The sequence below is a fragment of the Protomyctophum parallelum genome, assembly GCF_964188405.1.
Source record: "Protomyctophum parallelum genome assembly, chromosome: 8".
Lineage (NCBI taxonomy): Eukaryota > Metazoa > Chordata > Actinopteri > Myctophiformes > Myctophidae > Protomyctophum > Protomyctophum parallelum.
The window spans coordinates 16,362,743-16,381,489 of record NC_139703.1 but is presented as its reverse complement, the minus strand read 5'-3'; the positions used below and the strand labels follow the sequence as shown (position 1 = coordinate 16,381,489).

At 45.9% G+C, this 18,747-nt stretch overlaps 1 protein-coding gene across 1 annotated transcript in view; it reads right to left on the bottom strand.

The window, feature by feature from the left end:
• ptprt (protein tyrosine phosphatase receptor type T) overlaps positions 1–18,747 on the bottom strand; it is a gene marked incomplete at its 3' end in the record, with an annotated part of 182,030 nt that overhangs the window by 59,178 nt on the left and 104,105 nt on the right. The window contains 4 exon segments of the mRNA XM_083771503.1: positions 8,824–8,880; positions 12,478–12,514; positions 15,601–15,708; positions 15,986–16,154. Coding sequence (XP_083627629.1) covers positions 8,824–8,880; positions 12,478–12,514; positions 15,601–15,708; positions 15,986–16,154 — 371 coding nt within the window.

Genomic DNA, 18,747 nt, shown 5'->3' with positions numbered 1-18,747 from the left:
TGTGTGCGTGCGTGTGCAGGCGTGCCAGTCCAGCTAAAGGCTAGCAGGGTACAAGTACACGCGCACAGATAAGGCCGTCTTTCTTACGGTTTTATAAAGCCGACCTCGTATAATTATTTACTTATTATTAGTATTATTATGATCACTGCTGCGTTGTCAGAAGGAAGACGAACAATACCTGTAAGAAAGATGTAACCTTGAAGTTTCATTATATTATATTAACATTCACCGCCCAGGATTAAATTAATTTATAAGCCCCCTCTCGCCATGCAGGCGCTAACTGTATTTTCTATCATCTGCGGACGTGCATGGGGGGCCGCTGGATGTTATACGATGTCCAGAAAACAGGGTTGACCTCGACAGCGTACGGGAAGATCTATTATAACTAGGGATGGAGCTCATTATTTTTTAATTGACAACGATCACCTTATCGATCAGGCTTATCGAGCCGGGTTCATATTGAGCATTTTCTATTATTTTGTGGAAAGACGGGAGACGATACATTCTGAACAGAACCAGTATCTATTATAGGGCCTTGAAATACAGAACTTTTGTAATTGACGCAAGGCAATTTACCTTTTTTACCAATAACATATTATTAAAGAAACTGGTTAATATGTGTACCGTGTTACATTTTTGTTTACCCGGACAGCGCTGGTTGGCAGGTATCAATACACTTTTAAACCGACATGTTTGTGCCAGCAAGGATGATTACATTTATTTCTCGATCGCCTCTTGATTGTTTAAACATGATGTCATGCGCTACTATGCTCGATAACAGGCTTGATAAGCCCAAAGCTTAATATTGATAACGGGTACTCAATAAGCTTGTTATCAGATTTTTTCGGGTGTGGGTTATCGAGCTCCATCCCTACTTGTAACGCTGGGCGAAAAACTAAGTGACCGCACAAATCCACTCCATTCTCCTTTCGTGGACGTAAACATCGATTGACCCTGAATGTAGATCAAAATCTCTGGATACAGAAATAGCCGAATGTGGCCTAGCGGGAACTGGATATGGTATTCCAGAGGCGGGACAACTTAAGAGTGAGGACTCCATTAAACTGCGATAAAACAATAACTCGTTACTCAAAATAACTTGTGTGTGTGTGTGGGTGTTGAGCAAATGTATTTTAAACCAGAGAAGAAAGCAGCACACAACCAACGCGTTTGTTGTGTGCTGCTTGTTTGCAGCATGCCATACCTAGCCTCGGAAACCCAGACGTTTTTATTTTTTTATTTTCAATTCGGCATAGAGTAGCGCAAACTCTCTGCTGATTTCTGATCGTCTGCACCTTTGTTAAATTGACGCACACACGTACACACACACTGCTCTCTCTCTCTCTCTGTCGCTCTAATTAATTAGTCTCATGTCGCACAGCTGCGTCTAGATTCCCCCTGGCGGATCCTGCCGGGAGCTGCCTATGCCATAGAAAACATAGGTGGACCCGAGGCTATACCTAACCTACCATGCAAAAATAAATAAGTGCTTTAAAGGACAGTGCTGTGAGTGCTGGTTTTCTTCTCTGGTTTAAAAGTGTCTTTCCTGACCGTGCAGCCGGTAAAATGATTAAAGTGAGTGAGAAGAGATGCTGCCTTCGATTAGATTTCTGTAAATGTGTGACAGATAAAATGAAGCCAATGCACCAGTAATGAAAACGGTGCAGTTCACATGCATGGCCTAAATAATCAGTGTGTGTGTGCGTGCTCATTCAAGTGGGTGTTATTTTGTGCACCTTGGCAAGTTTAAAAGGTTTTATAACGTGTGTGCTTGTGTGTGTGTGTGTGTGTGTGTGTGCAGAGACGTGCTGGCCATTGGGAATTTCGGGACAACTCCCGAACGGCCGGTCCAGTCCAGGCCGGTCTGGGCCAGCCGTTAAAAAAAAAAAAAAAAAAAAATCATATATTTTTTATTTTATTTTGAAGAGACACAATTATGCTTCGTAGTACTGTGGTGTCGGCCGTGTCGCGCAACTTTAACATGCACTTGCAGAGAGACAGCGCGCTGGGCTGGCCTTCCTGGGGGGTGGGGGGTGGAATCTGATTGGCTCTTGGTGGTGTCATTTCTCTTTGCATCCCTAATGATCCCTCCCAGCCAGGCAGGCATCATCAGCATTCAGCAGTTTTTTGTGATGATTTGATTGAGAGAGAGAAGAACTAGCAACGGGGGAAAATGTCAAAAAGAAAGAGTGGTGGTGGTGAGAAAGAAATCGGTGGTGCAGAGAAGATTAGACTAAAAAAAAGAAAACAGCTTCAGGCAGATGCATCTAAATATGCAAAAATAACAGACCTATTTAAGGGTGCAGGTCCCAGCACCTCAGCAGCCGAGTCGACCGACAACACAACAACAGGTGGGCAGTTCAAAATGACTAAATAGCAGGCGATGCGCGATGCATTTGGCGACACAGTCCAACACTTTATGAATGAGGACAAATACTTTGTAGTCCAACTCCTTATAATGCATGCTCAATGCACAATGATTCTTGTATTGTTGCTTGTAAATTGTTCATCAGCAAATTATCAATATCAAGTCACTATATGATAAATAATAATATAATATAATAAATACATTTAATCATTATTATTATTATTTAATATTGGTGGTGAGGAGGTGGTTGACTTGGAGGAGGTTATAATGAGGACAAATACTTTGTAGTCCAACTCCTTATAATGCATGGTTGAATGCACAATGATTATTGTATTGTTGCTTGTAACAGCAAATGATCAATATGATCAAAATGATTTTTATTTCACTGTAGGACCTAAAGTGACCAAAAATGCGCTCTCACGCCCCTTGATTCGTCGGTATTTTGTTTCGCCGGCGCGCGACTGCGCGCCGCACCTAGAGGGCCTCCACAACTCCACTTCCCGGGCTGAATTAGGGACCCAGCACGCCCCTGTGTGTGTGTGTGTGTGTGTGTGTGTGTGTGTGTGTGTGTGTGTGTTTGTAGCTGTGTGTGCGTGTTTATGTGTGTGTGCGTGGGTTGAGTCTCTGCATGTGTGCATGCGTGCATGCATGTGTGTGTGTGTGTGCATGTGTGTGTTGTGTAAATGTGTGACAGGTAAAATGAAGCCAATGCACCAGTAATGAAAACTGTGCAGTTCACATAAATGGCCTATAATCTGTGTCTGTGTGTGTGTGTGCGCTTCCTCTAAGGATTAATGTCAGCACGCGTCATTGTAACAGGATTAAAACCTGATGCACTGTTTTGTAATCTGTGTATGAGTGAGTGAGGGTGTGTGTGTGTGTGTGTGTGTGGGGGGAATGGGGGTTGGGGGGGGGGCATGCCTGCCTGCCTGCTTGCATGCCTGTGAACTGACCTCATGTACATACCTGTATGTGTAGTATGTACATTAGATTCCACTCAAACTAATCAATTTAATCTATCGTTTATATATGGTCGCTGTCCAGCAGAAACCAGCTAACTCCATTTTCAGGTCTGTGTTGGTTAAAAACCAATGAAAAGTATTACAAATAACTTGTGACAAAACCAGATAACTCCATTGGACCCGCAAACTGCACCACCTCTCCCCCTCTCAAACTGTCTGCTAAAGCAACTAACTCCACCACCTCTCTCCCTCTCAAACTGTCTGCTAGAGCAGCTAACTCCACCACCTCTCACCCTCTCAAACTGTCTGCTATAAAGCAACTAACTCCACCACCTCTCCCCCTCTCAAACTGTCTGCTATAAACCAACTAACTCCACCACCTCTCCCCCTCTCAGGCTGTCTGCCAAAGCAGCTAAATCCATCCACCAAGCATTACTGCTTTGTTTAAAAAAATATACAGCGAATATAAGACGACTGTAAAGAGAACATTGAATGTCAAATAGTCTCTAGTCCCTGATTAGAATACCACCCCGTTTTTTATTGGAAATTATATATCTTATATTCAGGCCAATAGGGTATAAGCCGTTTTTTCTTCATTTCCTGATAAATGCGTTGTGAATGTAATGGTTGTAGTACTATCTGTAATGTGCGCTCTCTCGTGGGCAGCGAGTGACGTCCCTGCACAGATGCGGTCAAGAGGATTAGAGTGCCTTTTGTCTCCGTAACCCAATAACAATGCAGACAATGCTAATGGCTCCATTATCTCCATCACACACACACACGCACACACATGCACAAACACACAGGCAAACACACACACACACACACACACACACACACACACACACACACACACACACACACACACACACAGACACGCGCACACACACACACACACACACACACACACACACACTCTAAATAGCAGTGGGTCAGACTAAAGTACTTAATAGCTTTTAAGAACAAAAACATTTATGTACGCGTGCGTGTGTGCGTGGGTTTTGTCCATTACAGTGTCAAGAGTGAAAGCTGAGCTTACAGATGATTGTTTCGGGGTCGCAACCCCTGAATCCGACACAACTTAAACACATTTACCCCCCACCCCCCCAGACAATCCTTACGCTGGCTCATGAACCCTAGTGTCCGTATGCTAGGTGTATGTACACTGGTTGAAGTCAGTGAAAACGTCCTATGGACATAACTTTCCAAATAGTGACAGTCTAAATATTATAAGATTTTGCTGGACTAAATCCACAGTTGATTTAGTTGTCGATTTAGTAATTGGGCGGGCAGTGTCCTAATGCCTGATTTTATACCCTACTTAACCGCGTAATTATAGGCACTAGATTTGCCCGTAAACCTCAAGTTTAGCAGGCATATACAGTAATATACAGGTGTGATGGTACAATTCGGGAGTTTACCGGAGTGTGTTGGAAAGTTTAACGGGAGTTTCCTGTAATATACACATCCGTATTCCATGCTTTTTGCGCAGTGAAATTAGCCAATGTGCAAAAGCTACATTCTGAGCCTGACATCCACATGCAGCCGTGCACTATGACTAGGGTACCGCTGTGCCAATTTATTGCGATACTTCCTCCCACGAGAGATTTTTGTATCGTCCTCCCTATATGGTGATATTGATTAGTTTGTAGTATTAGTAGTAGTAGGCTACCCATTGTTGTGGACAGACAAGTTGTGGACAAGTTGCAAAGTTATTGCAGTCAGTTTGGAGGAGGCAAGATTCATGTAGGCTACTTATTGGCCAGTTTGTGACACAAAAACATCTTCTAGGATTTTGGAATAAATACATAATTCCAGATGTTTGCCTTTTATGGTTATTTTTTTTAGTTTTCAGTTAGAGATATCGTGATTCGTGATATTATTATTGATGAAATCTCTTGCAATTTATTGAATATTGCAATATTGCAATATATCGAATATTGTGATATTATCATTGATATCAGCCGAGCTGCGCTAGGAATGGAAACAAACAGCAGAAGGAATTCCCAGATTGGTCACTCCCTAACATTTTAGTCTGGCTAGTTTTTATTCGTTGACAAAAATGACAATTATATTTAGTCATACCTGTAGGTTTTGTGATCATAAGCTAGTTTTATTTTCCTGGAAAAAAAGGTAGTCAACAAACATTTTGTCATCAGAGTTTTTTAGTTGACGGAATTTCAGGAGCCAGGAGAATGAGACCAGTAGGACACTAGCCAGGACACAAGAACTGCCAGCCAGCAAGCCAGTGCTGTGGGAACCAACACACGGGCACCGGTCACGAGGAGACGTCCCACACTAACATTATAGTCCACTTGCCAGAATGTGAACCCAGGCATGTTGAGTACACCAAGGTTTTATGTTTATGAAATGCTGCCATACACACAAATCACAAATGTGATGATGACTTTGGCCGTTTTAGCCCAATGAGTGTTTTATTTTATTTTTTGCAAAACTAATGCTTCGAAAGGATTCAGCATCATGAAAACCCCCTAGTTTGACACGTCACATGCTACATAAAGCATGATGACATTTTGAAAGTTTCTATACATGCTGGGGACCCATACTCAACATTTCTAACATAAAACCTTGGTGTACTCAACATGTCCGGGTTCACAATGGGGCTCTATGGGCTGGCAAGTAGACTATTATGTGGATGCACTCAGGAAATATGTAGGAGCGCAAAGCACCAACGAGCTGGCCAGATGTATGGAGAACCAGGATGACTGGAGGCTTAATGATGGAGGGATCGTCTGAGGACCACCTATAGAGAGAATTTAACAGTTGTTTCTAAATTGTGCTTTTTCTTTCCCCCAGTGGCTTCTATGCCCAGGATGAGAGCTCATAGTGGGGCAGGATTAATGAGGAGACATAATCTCTGATGATGGAGGTTTCAAAAGTACCATTGTTAGGCTGATGGGGGTCATGTATAATATATGCACGCACGCACGCACACACACACACACACACACACACACACACACACACACACACACACACACACACACACACACACACACACACACACACACACACACACACACACACACACACACACACACACACACACACACACACACACTTTTTGTAACCAACACACAGAAGAAAGAAAGAAAGAAAGAAAGAAAGAAAGAAAGAAAGAAAGAAAGAAAGAAAGAAAGAAAGAAAGAAAGAAAGAAAGAAAGAAAGAAAGAAAGAAAGAAAATAAAACCCTGAACACTGTGAGCTTGTAGATCTGGCGTTAACTAATATGAACTTATAATTGCTAACGCTAACGCTATGCTAACCGCAATGTTAACCTTCAACGGAAGACAGGAAGCAAACAACATTGTATCTGTAATCCCACCTCAGTGGAAGTATACGATTCCACTATGTCTGCGATCAGTTGCACTCCATACTGACTCGTGTTTTTTTTCCATGTGCAAATACACAGCAAAAGAAATGTGCATCACTGCAGAAGCAGACAGACAGACAGACAGATATCCATAGCACTCACACAGTGTGGATATCATGTCCATTGTAGCTCACAAGCGGCAACATGCACTGACACACACAGCGGAGAGGGCGTGCACATGAATGCGTGAATGAAGCGAGAGGTGGTGAATTAGACGCAGTAAACGACAAAATAATGATGGAGGGAGAGAGAGGGACTGAGAGAGAGAGAGAGCGATATGGGTGTGCCATAGATTTGTACTTTTTCTGTTTCGTATGCGTCTCCGGAGTTAACATTACTCTAATAGACCCCCAGTTGTTTTGTATGCGTCTATGGAGTTAACATTACTCCAATAGACCCCCAGGTGTTTTTTATGTGTCTATGGAGTTAACATTACTCCAATAGACCCCCAGGTGTTTCGTATGTGCCTATGGAGTTAACATTACTCCAATAGACCCCCAGGTGTTTTGTATGCATCTATGGAGTTGACATTACTGTAATAGACCCCCGTGTGTGGTTATAATATGCAAATATGTCTTCCCTGTGTATTTGTTTGGTTTCTTCCGCTTTGGGATGGTTTGTGGCCCACATCACCACACTCAAAACATTTCATGTTCCCAGTACTTAGCATAATTATACTGTGTGGTGCTCACCGTCATTATTCCCGGGGCAGTTCAGAAACATAAGAGCTTGCCTCGTCAGAGACTGAACCTGTTGCAAACACAGCTCACTGCACCTGCCCTGAGGCGTACATGCATGAGCCCTGGAGCACCAGTACATGAGCCCTGGAGCACCAGTACATGAGCCCTGGAGCACCAGTACATGAGCCCTGGAGCACCAGTACATGAGCCCTGGAGCACCAGTACATGAGCCCTGGAGCACCAGTACATGAGCCCTGGAGCACCAGTACATGAGCCCTGGAGCACCAGGACTCCATTTGGGATGAAAGGGGCGACCATGTTTGGTCCAACGTATTAACAAGCAGGTGGTACAGCCAACAGTGTGACACAAACAAGACATACAGACAGAGAGAGAGAGAGAGAGAGCTCCAGTCTCTGATCAGGACAGCAGAAAGGTCCCAATTAGTCCTTCGCTAAGTCCCTCCCCAACCCGTCCTTGACCAATAGGCACGTTCGCTGCGAGGAGACAGGACAAGCTGTCCCACCTGGGTGGGTCAGTCGTGTAACTTTCCCGACGTTAAGACCTGCAAATTAACACGTGTATAGCAAGAGTTATGCAGGTCAAGTTCTATTTGGATTGGCATTGGACAATTGCTTTTTGGGGTGGGGTTTAGCGAAGGGATAATTCTCTAGCAGGAGCGAGGTGAATTTCCCGACATTATCGGTCGCTCCCATAGGTCGGTCTCTTGCTCGCTCCCATAGGCCGGTTTGTCGGCCAATATGGGTCGGCCGGTCGGCCCATATGGGTCGGTCGTTCGGCCAATATGGGTAGGTCGGTCGGTGGGCCTATATGGGTCGGTCGGTGGGCCCATATGGGTTGGTCGGTGGGCCCATATGGGTCCGTCAGTCGGCCCAAATGGGTCGGTCGGTGGGCCCATATGGGTCGGTCGGTGGGCCCATATGGGTCGGTCGGTGGGCCCATATGGGTCGGTCGGTGGGCCCATATGGGTCCGTCAGTCGGCCCAAATGGGTCGGTCAGTGGGCCCATATGGGTCGGTCGGTGGGCCCATATGGGTCCGTCGGTGGGCCCAAATGGGTCGGTCGGTGGGCCCAAATGGGTCGGTCGGTGGGCCCATATGGGTCGGTCGGTGGGCCCATATGGGTGGGTCGGTCGGTGGGCCCATATGGGTCGGTCGGCCGTGCCGCACATTGTATCCAATAATGGTAAACTGTATAACATGGGGATCTTTCGCCGGTCCCAACCGGAGATGGTGGAGAGGGAGGTTCCACGAGGTGAAAGGTAGGTGTTTATGGATAGTAATGTAAACCATAATAATAATAATAATAAAAATAATAATAACAATAAACAAAGCAGACCGGAAGTGGGGGTGACAAACAGAGGAAGTAAATAAAGCAGTTGCGTAATGAAGCGATAATCACCTTCGCTCGGGATGACTAGTATATACGGTGTTGTGATTTGTCCCCTACCTAACACCACTAGGGGACAGTGCCGCGTCCACCATGCCACCATGCGAGAGAGAGAGAGAGAGAGAGAGAGAGAGAGAGAGGGAGAGAGAGAGAGAGAGAGAGGGGGGAAAGGGGAGAGAGAGGGGGGGGAAATAAAAAAAGATAAATTCTAAAAAAAACAGGAGCTTTTTGTTGTTATCAAGGTGTCATTGCTGTGTGGTTCTGTTTGTCTCGATTGTGTTGAATGTCGCAGAGCAGTGGTTCTCAAACTCTTTCTTGTCAAGAACCGCCAAATTGACATGTTTTTTGGGGGCCAAGGAGTCCCTACATAGATCTAGCCTCGTGTAGCCAGCCTGCATCTGCCTTCAATGCATATCGCCCCATGAAGCAGATTAAGTCTGGCCCCTCTCAATGCATATTGCCCCAGGCAGATTAAGTCTGGCCCCTCTCAATGCATATTGCCCCAGGCAGATTAAATCTGGCCCCTCTCAATGCATATTGCCCCAGGCAGATTAAGTCTGGCCCCTCTCAATGAATATCGCCCCATGAGGCAGATTAAGTCTGGCCCCTCTCAATGCATATTGCCCCAGGCAGATTAAGTCTGGCCCCTCTCAATGCATATTGCCCCAGGCAGATTAAGTCTGGCTCCTCTCAATGCATATTGACCGAGGCAGATTAAGTCTGGCCCCTCTCAATGCATATCGCCCCATGAGGCAGATTAAGTCTGGCCCCTCTCAATGCATATCGCCCCATGAGGCAGATTAAGTCTGGCCCCTCTCAATGCATATTGACCGAGGCAGATTAAGTCTGGCCCCTCTCAATGCATATCGCCCCATGAGGCAGATTAAGTCTGGCCCCTCTCAATGCATATTGACCGAGGCAGATTAAGTCTGGCCCCTCTCAATGCATATCGCCCCATGAGGCAGATTAAGTCTGGCCCATCTCAATGCAGCTCGCCCCTGCAGGCAGATTAAGTCTGGCCCCTCTCAATGCATATCGCCCCAGGCAGATTAAGTCTGGCCCCTCTCAATGCATATCGCCCCAGGCAGATTAAGTCTGGCCCCTCTCAATGCATATTGCCCAAGGCAGATTAAGTCTGGCTCCTCTCAATGCATATCGCCCCATGAGGCAGATTAAGTCTGGCTCCTCTCAATGCATATTGCCCCTGAGTCAGATTAAGTCTGGCCCCTCTCAATTGTGGGAGGATTTAACAGACCTGAAGTGGTGACGAGCCAACCAGATTCTTCTGGAACCAGGCTATAACTAAACAGAGCCCAGTATGCAAATATGGGGCGGGACATTGCGAGAAAACAAGCAAATCTAACACTGAGAGCGACGATACTAATATCCAAGCAGTGATATTCGTATCGCTACGAGAGGCTAACATAATTATATCTGCTGCTACTTTTGAATATCCACAGTATATAAAATATGGAACAAATGTCGTTAAAATGTTTGAGAACCACTGGTCTACAGAGTAGTGAATACCTGACGTCACTAGTGCCACCCACTGGGTCACGGAAGCATTTTTCTTTCCTTTGAAAATCTCACTGGGTCATCGTAGCATTGAATGTCTTATCAGAACTTAAGAAGTGTGTTCCAAAAATAACCAAACAGTCTATGCGACATCTATGTGTCATTTATGATGTTGAGTTACATTTGATAATGTCGCCCATTCACTTTAATTTGTTCAGATTTTTTTAATGCTTTTATCTCAGATTTATTTCCCCCCCAGATTCCAATTCTAATCAAAACAATGGTATAGTGCCGTGATCGAGAAGCATTTGTGTAATGGGAGATGTCTTTTTTCGCAGACAGTTGATGCTCCATATCCATATGTGACCATTTGTGACTGGGGCTGAGTGAGTCATTGGATTTTCTTTTTCCTATTTTCGTTTGTTCATGTCATGTGAAAGCAGGGAATCATAGCTTCAAATTGACAAATTGGTTGTTCAGTTTGACCCACCAGTTTAGGAGATATGGCTTATAAAGTAATGTATTGCAGAGAAACAGCGAGTTGAGAAAACAGGCCTCACGTTTTATTATTTTTTGGAACACAGTTGCTAATGCTAGTTGGTAATGTCAATGCTATTGGGAAAATAAATAACTCTGCTAGTATAGTGACAAGTGACGTCAGACAGGAAGTGTCGGGGGAGCGAAATGGCTGCTGGGTAATGCGGTTTTATTATGAAATGCTGTCGATGTTGAAATGGATGTCGAGACGTTGACAATTAACAGTCTGGGAAGGGTTAACGAGAAAGAAAGAAAGAATATTGAGAAAGAGAATGACAGAAGGAGAGAGAGAGAAACTTTGAACTCTTGGACTTATTGGACACCAGGGGGCGGTAGATGCTTTAGGTAGCACATGCCAGCCGAATCTGCAAAGCTTTAAAGGACCACTTCACCACTTTTCAACCTATCTTCATATGATGGATCCTCACTAATAATCATGAAAAAATGGTGCAATTTTCTTCAACTCAGTCTGTGTCTCATGGGAGGGCTGTGGGCAGTTCAGAAACCGTCTTCCAGTTACATCATTGATGGGGAATACAAGTTAATAGAAACTGCAGGCTTTCTAGTCCTGAAAAGTTGCAATGCGAAAATGGAAGCATCGTTCTCACGATAATGAAAATCTAAACATTTTTGTAAAAAACAATTGTTTAAAAAAACATCTGTCTAATGATGATGTAACTGGAAGACGGTTTCTAAACTGCCCACAGCCCTCCTATGAGACACAGACTGAGCAGAAAAAAATGGTGCCATTTTATCATGATTATTAATGAGGACCTATTATATGAAGATAGGTTGAAAAGTGGTGAAGTGGTCCTTTAAGCTAAACTAAGATGAGCTGAGCTGAGCTAAGCTAAACTAAACTAAACTAAACTAAACTAAACTAAACTATAAGCTAAGATAAGCTAAGCTAAGCTAAGCTAAGCTAAACTAAGCTAAACTAAGCTAAGCTAAGCTAAGCTAAGCTAAGCTAAACTAAAATAAACTAATATGATCTTTAAAATCTTGGAAAAAGTGATGCAATAATGCGGCAGCTGCAAATGCTTTAAGCTTTTCAAGGGGGCCTCTGATCCCGACATGGTTGAGAACAGCTTCAGATAAGAATGAGAAGAAGCTAACATCTTAAAAACATTTATTAGTACTTTAAGGGCCTTTCTTTTCTTTTCTTTGAATGTCTTTTTAATGCTTTGGATGCTATTTTAAACATTAATACGGAAATTGCCTGGTAGGTCTCAGGGGGCATGGTCCATCCAATGAAAATGGCTCAAATGAGCAGATGTTATTTTAACGGGAGAGCTCGTATTTCTATAGCGACGGAAAGTGCATGTTCTTATTGAGAAGAGGAGGGACACCAAGACAGACAGACAGACAATGTATAATTAATTAAACAAAAACAGATCACTGAAAAAATGAAAACATCCTGAAAATAGGAAACAGAATACTATGGGATGGATGGATGGATGGATGGGTGGATGGATGGCCAGACATAGAAGCACACTGCATGACATACACACTAATAATGATGCTGAGAGAGAGTGACAGACAGACAGAGAGGTTTAATGACCCTACACAAATGTGTGCGTGCGTGTGTGTGTGTGTGTGTGCTTGTGGACGTACCTTTGGAAGCCAGACGCACACAGTTGATTTTGACTTCCTGCAAAGAGCAGAGGGAGATGTTCAAAATGAAGATAGTAGATCCCGTAAAACATATATGAACAATAATATCCAGTGAGATTGTAAAGTAGTGTTTGATTTGAGGGTAGGCAAAAACCCTGCAATAAAAGCACATCGCATCGGCCCGACTGGGCATAGATAGATACTTTATTTGTCATTTCGGAAATTTGTTTTGTGCACAGCAGTCATCAGGATATACATAAACATATGCAAACAAACAGTACATAGACAATAAAGAAAGAGCCAACAGAAGGCCACCAGTCATAGTTCCAAGAGGCATCACATCACACTTTATGCACCGAACTGAGATGGGGCCTGCTTGTTCATAAGTCCTATACTTATGGGAACAAACGATCTTGAGGCCCTAGCCTGCAGGGAAGGTACCATGTACCGTCGCCCTGATGGTAAAAGATGGCATTGGCTGTGTAACGGGTGTGTATTGTCCTAGTAATAGCTTTCCCCTTCCTGAATACCCGGGTCTCATACATTGAGGTCATACTCTCAAATCGTACCCCAGCTATTTTGCTGGACACACTGATGAATTTATGGAGTTTGTTCTTATTAACCAATGATAATGAGCCATACCATGAAACAAAACAAAATGTCAATGCACTCTCCACAAAGGATCGATGAAAAAGTGCCATAATATTTTCAGTCTGCGCATAAAATGCAGCCTCTGCATTATGATCTCTATATTATGGAGATCTCTCTATTTGTGTCCCCACACACATGTTGTTGTCCACCACATTTTACCACTTACACAGCAGCCCCGCAGCAAGTGGTAAAATGTGGCGGATATCTCATAGGAGCACTAAAAAGTGTTGCACAATAAGTATTGCGCAAATAATATAGTTATATAGGGACACATTGCCCAATCTATCTATTTATAAATGCACCAGCTCTCTGTGTGTACGTCTGTAATCCACGTCACTCTGAAACTGTTTGCCCAACCGACTCAATCACATTTGAGTGACACAGGCGTTCCACACCCCCACAGGGAGTGCAGTGCCCGGTGTCGAGTCCGTCGGATAGCCGGTTGTCCAGAACCAGCACAAAAACCTCTGCCGAGGCTCTGGACAGGGCCCAAATCCTGCAGGCAGATCACCCCTAGATCTCTATATATGGAGCTGGCCTGTTCTGACATCATAGTGATGTTCTGACATCAAAATGATGGGTGAACTCGCCCTTTATTAGCCAAATGACCACACCTGATCACACAGTGTACGGTAAATATGATGTAAATACACAGTGTACGGTAAATATGATGTAAATACACAGTGTACGGTAAATATGATGTAAGTAATGTAAATACACAGTGTACGGTAAATATGATGTACTGTAAGTAATGTAAATACACAGTGTACGGTAAATATGATGTACTGTAAGTAATGTAAATACAGTGTACGGTAAATATGATGTACTGTAAGTAATGTAAATACACAGTGTACGGTAAATATGATGTAAGAATTAAATGTACTGTAGAACGTACTGAAATTATTCGCCGATATTTGCATAAGAAATGTAATATCTGAAAATAACGTTATCAATCGGTTTGAATTCATTTAAATTTCTCTCGGATGTATGATAACATTTATTTTTTATTTGGAAACCCTTACATGTATGAATGCATCCAGCGGGGGGCGTCACAGTACAATGAGTCATAATGTGACACTGACAGTGTCTGTCCCTTCTACTAGGGATGTCGGAAACGGAGGGTACAAGCTCACAACGTGTCGCAGCGTGGGCTTGTAGATCGGCTATTTTCAGCAAGTGTAAAAACAATCATTACGACGGCATCAAGGCACGCCAAAATACATTTTAGTCGACTAATCAACTGTAGATTTAGTCGACTAAAATCTTAATTTAGTCGACTAAAACTAGACTAACACTATAACACATTCCAGGTGACTAAAATGTGACTGAAACTAAATGAAAACTATTCAAAAGACTATGACTAAAACTAAAATCAAAATTTGCTGCCAAAAACAATACTGGACAGTTAAGCCTTTCAACTGTCCCGAGATGCTCCATTGTCTGCAACTACTGCTCCTGTGACACACCAGACTAGGCTGATGTAGAGTATTGGGTTTCCCATGGCATGCAGTATTATTATTTGTGCTTAGTGTGGAAGCAATTTACCTGCTGTTGTGGCAGCAGATACATTAAATGTCCAGCCACCCACTAGACAGTTTTAATATAGGACGATAGGGATTGTGGATCGGCTAATTTTTATGTAGGACGATAGGGCTTGTGGATTGCCTAATTTTAATAAAGGACGATAGGGCTTGTGGATTGCCTAATTTTAATAAAGGACGATAGGGCTTGTGGATCGGCTAATTTAATATAGGACGATAGGGCTTGTGGATCGGCTAATTTTGGCAAATAGACTTAAACTGATAAATTCCAAATAGTATCAAAATATTCCGTACCACTCTTTGACTTGTGTTACGCCACCCTAGGGTGCCATGGCATCTATTATCTAACTATAAATGCACCAAGTGTGTACGTGTGTGTGTGTGTGTGTGTGTGTGTGTGTGTGTGTGTGTGTGTAATCCACATAATTTGAGAACAGTTCGCCCCACCTACTTCAAATTCGACACACGTGTTCTGCACACACACCCCCACAGGGAGTGCAGTGCCCGGTGTCGAGTCAGTTGGACCCACGTTGTCCAAAAACGCCCCAAAAAGGCCTCTGCCCAGGCTCTGCTCCATATATGGAGCTGGCCTGTTCTGACATCATTCTGACGTCTGCATAAACTCCATATTTGGGCATGCCTGACAAAGAACTCGTGTGTACGTCTGTAATCCATGTAACTCGAGAACCGTTCTGGCATCACACGGGGGCATTCATTTCCAACTTGCATCGTTCCAAGTAGACCAGTAGACCCCAACAGGCACCGCTCTAGTAGACAAAAAAAGGTAGATGCCTCCTCCGGCTCTGGGGCATGTTGAGGTGCTTGTGTGCGTGCGTTCTCACCTTGTCGTGCACGTGTTGTGTGCGTGTGCGTTCTCACCTTGTGGGTGCACGTGTTGTGTGCGTGCGTGTGTGCGTGCGTGCATTCTCACCTTGTCGGTGCGACTCAGGGCTTGGTAGTAGATGCTGTAGCTTTTGGCGGGAGACAGCGGAGGGTTCCAGAATCCTCCATAACTTTTATTGTCTCCCACCGTGAACGGCTGCAAAATGGACCACAATAACAACAGAGTTAATAACATTTAAAGCTTTATTTACATTATAGAATTATGCCTTGTGAATAGGGATGGAGCTCGTTCATTTTGTATTGATAACGAGCATCTTATCGATCAGGTTTATCGAGCCGGGTTCTTATCGAGCATATTCTATTTTGTGGAAAGACGAGAGACGACAATACATTCTGAACAGAACCAGTATCTTTTACTATATACCGTAGGGCCTTCAGATACAGTACTTTTCTGCGTGCGTGCGTGCATATACCTGCACTACGGTCATGCTGGAGGCCGGCAGCTGGGCGGCCATGTAGTAGGAGGAGCCGAGCAGAGAGGCGTTACGGAAGCCCACGGGGGCCAAGAAGCACTCAGGGACGTCGGCCGCGGCGCGGCGAGACTTGGACCGCCGCTCCTCCTTAACGACCAGCTGGTACGAGCTGAGGACAGAGGAGACACACAGGGTCACTAGCTAGGAGGCAGGACAGAGGAGACGCACATGATCACTAGATAGGAGGTAGGACAAAGGATACACGCAGGATCACTAGCTAGGAGGTAGGACAGAGGATACACACAGGATCACTAGTGAGAAGACAGGACAAAGGACACGTGATCAGTCACACCCTGGACTAGATTAAAAGCCTTACTTTAAGACAAAGCCTGCAGCTAGATTGCTTGTTTTCCAGTACTCAGTCACCCTACAAAGTTAAAAGGGTAAGAACTGAGTAAAAGGAATAAGAGGGAGGGGATCTCGCCCTCTCCTCCGCTCTTCTCCACCTCCCCCTTCCCTCCTCTCTACTCCCTATACTCCCTATACTCCCCCTTCCCTCCTCCCTACTCCCTATACTCCCCCTTCCCTCCTCTCTACTCCCTATACTCCCCCTTCCCTCCTCTCTACTCCCTATACTCCCCCTTCCCTCCTCTCTACTCCCTATACTCCCCCTTCCCTCCTCCCTACTCCCTATACTCCCCTTCCCTCCTCCCTCCTCCCTATACTCCCCCTTCCCTCCTCCCTCCTCCCTATACTCCCCCTTCCCTCCTCCCTACTCCCTATACTCCCCCTTCCCTCCTCCCTACTCCCTATACTCCCCCTCCCCTCCTCCCTACTCCCTATACTCCCCCTTCCCTCCTCCCTACTCCCTATACTCCCCCTTCCCTCCTCCCTACTCCCTATACTCCCCCTTCCCTCCTCTCTACTCCCTATACTCCCCCTTCCCTCCTCCCTACTCCCTATACTCCCCCTTCCCTCCTCCCTACTCCCTATACTCCCCCTTCCCTCCTCCCTATACTCCCCCTTCCCTACTCCCTATACTCCCCCTTCCCTCCTCCCTACTCCCTATACTCCCCCTTCCCTCCTCCCTATACTCCCCCTTCCCTACTCCCTATACTCCCCCTTCCCTACTCCCTATACTCCCCCTTCCCTACTCCCTATACTCCCCCTTCCCTACTCCCTATACTCCCCCTTCCCTCCTCCCTATACTCCCCCTTCCCTACTCCCTATACTCCCCCTTCCCTCCTCCCTACTCCCTATACTCCCCCTTCCCTACTCCCTATACTCCCCCTTCCCTACTCCCTATACTCCCCCTTCCCTACTCCCTATACTCCCCCTTCCCTCCTCCCTACTCCCTATACTCCCCCTTCCCTCCTCCCTACTCCCTATACTCCCCCTTCCCTCCTCCCTCCTCCCTATACTCCCCCTTCCCTATACTCCCCCTTCCCTCCTCCCTACTCCCTATACTCCCCCTTCCCTCCTCCCTACTCCCTATACTCCCCCTCCCCTCCTCCCTACTCCCTATACTCCCCCTTCCCTCCTCCCTACTCCCTATACTCCCCCTTCCCTCCTCCCTACTCCCTATACTCCCCCTTCCCTCCTCTCTACTCCCTATACTCCCCCTTCCCTCCTCCCTACTCCCTATACTCCCCCTTCCCTCCTCCCTCCTCCCTATACTCCCCCTTCCCTCCTCCCTATACTCCCCCTTCCCTCCTCCCTATACTCCCCCTTCCCTACTCCCTATACTCCCCCTTCCCTCCTCCCTCCTCCCTATACTCCCCCTTCCCTACTCCCTATACTCCCCCTTCCCTACTCCCTATACTCCCCCTTCCCTCCTCCCTATACTCCCCCTTCCCTACTCCCTATACTCCCCCTTCCCTACTCCCTATACTCCCCCTTCCCTCCTCCCTCCTCCCTATACTCCCCCTTCCCTACTCCCTATACTCCCCCTTCCCTCCTCCCTATACTCCCCCTTCCCTACTCCCTATACTCCCCCTTCCCTCCTCCCTCCTCCCTATACTCCCCCTTCCCTACTCCCTATACTCCCCCTTCCCTACTCCCTATACTCCCCCTTCCCTCCTCCCTATACTCCCCCTTCCCTACTCCCTATACTCCCCCTTCCCTCCTCCCTACTCCCTATACTCCCCCTTCCCTACTCCCTATACTCCCCCTTCCCTACTCCCTATACTCCCCCTTCCCTACTCCCTATACTCCCCCTTCCCTACTCCCTATACTCCCCCTTCCCTCCTCCCTATACTCCCCCTTCCCTACTCCCTATACTCCCCCTTCCCTCCTCCCTACTCCCTATACTCCCCCTTCCCTCCTCCCTATACTCCCCCTTCCCTCCTCCCTATACTCCCCCTTCCCTCCTCCCTACTCCCTATACTCCCCCTTCCCTCCTCCCTATACTCCCCCTTCCCTCCTCCCTATACTCCCCCTTCCCTCCTCCCTATACTCCCCCTTCCCTACTCCCTATACTCCCCCTTCCCTCCTCCCTACTCCCTATACTCCCCCTTCCCTCCTCCCTACTCCCTATACTCCCCCTTCCCTCCTCCCTATACTCCCCCTTCCCTCCTCCCTATACTCCCCCTTCCCTCCTCTCTACTCCCTATACTCCCCCTTCCCTACTCCCTATACTCCCCCTTCCCTCCTCCCTACTCCCTATACTCCCCCTTCCCTCCTCCCTCCTCCCTATACTCCCCCTTCCCTCCTCTCTACTCCCTATACTCCCCCTTCCCTACTCCCTATACTCCCCCTTCCCT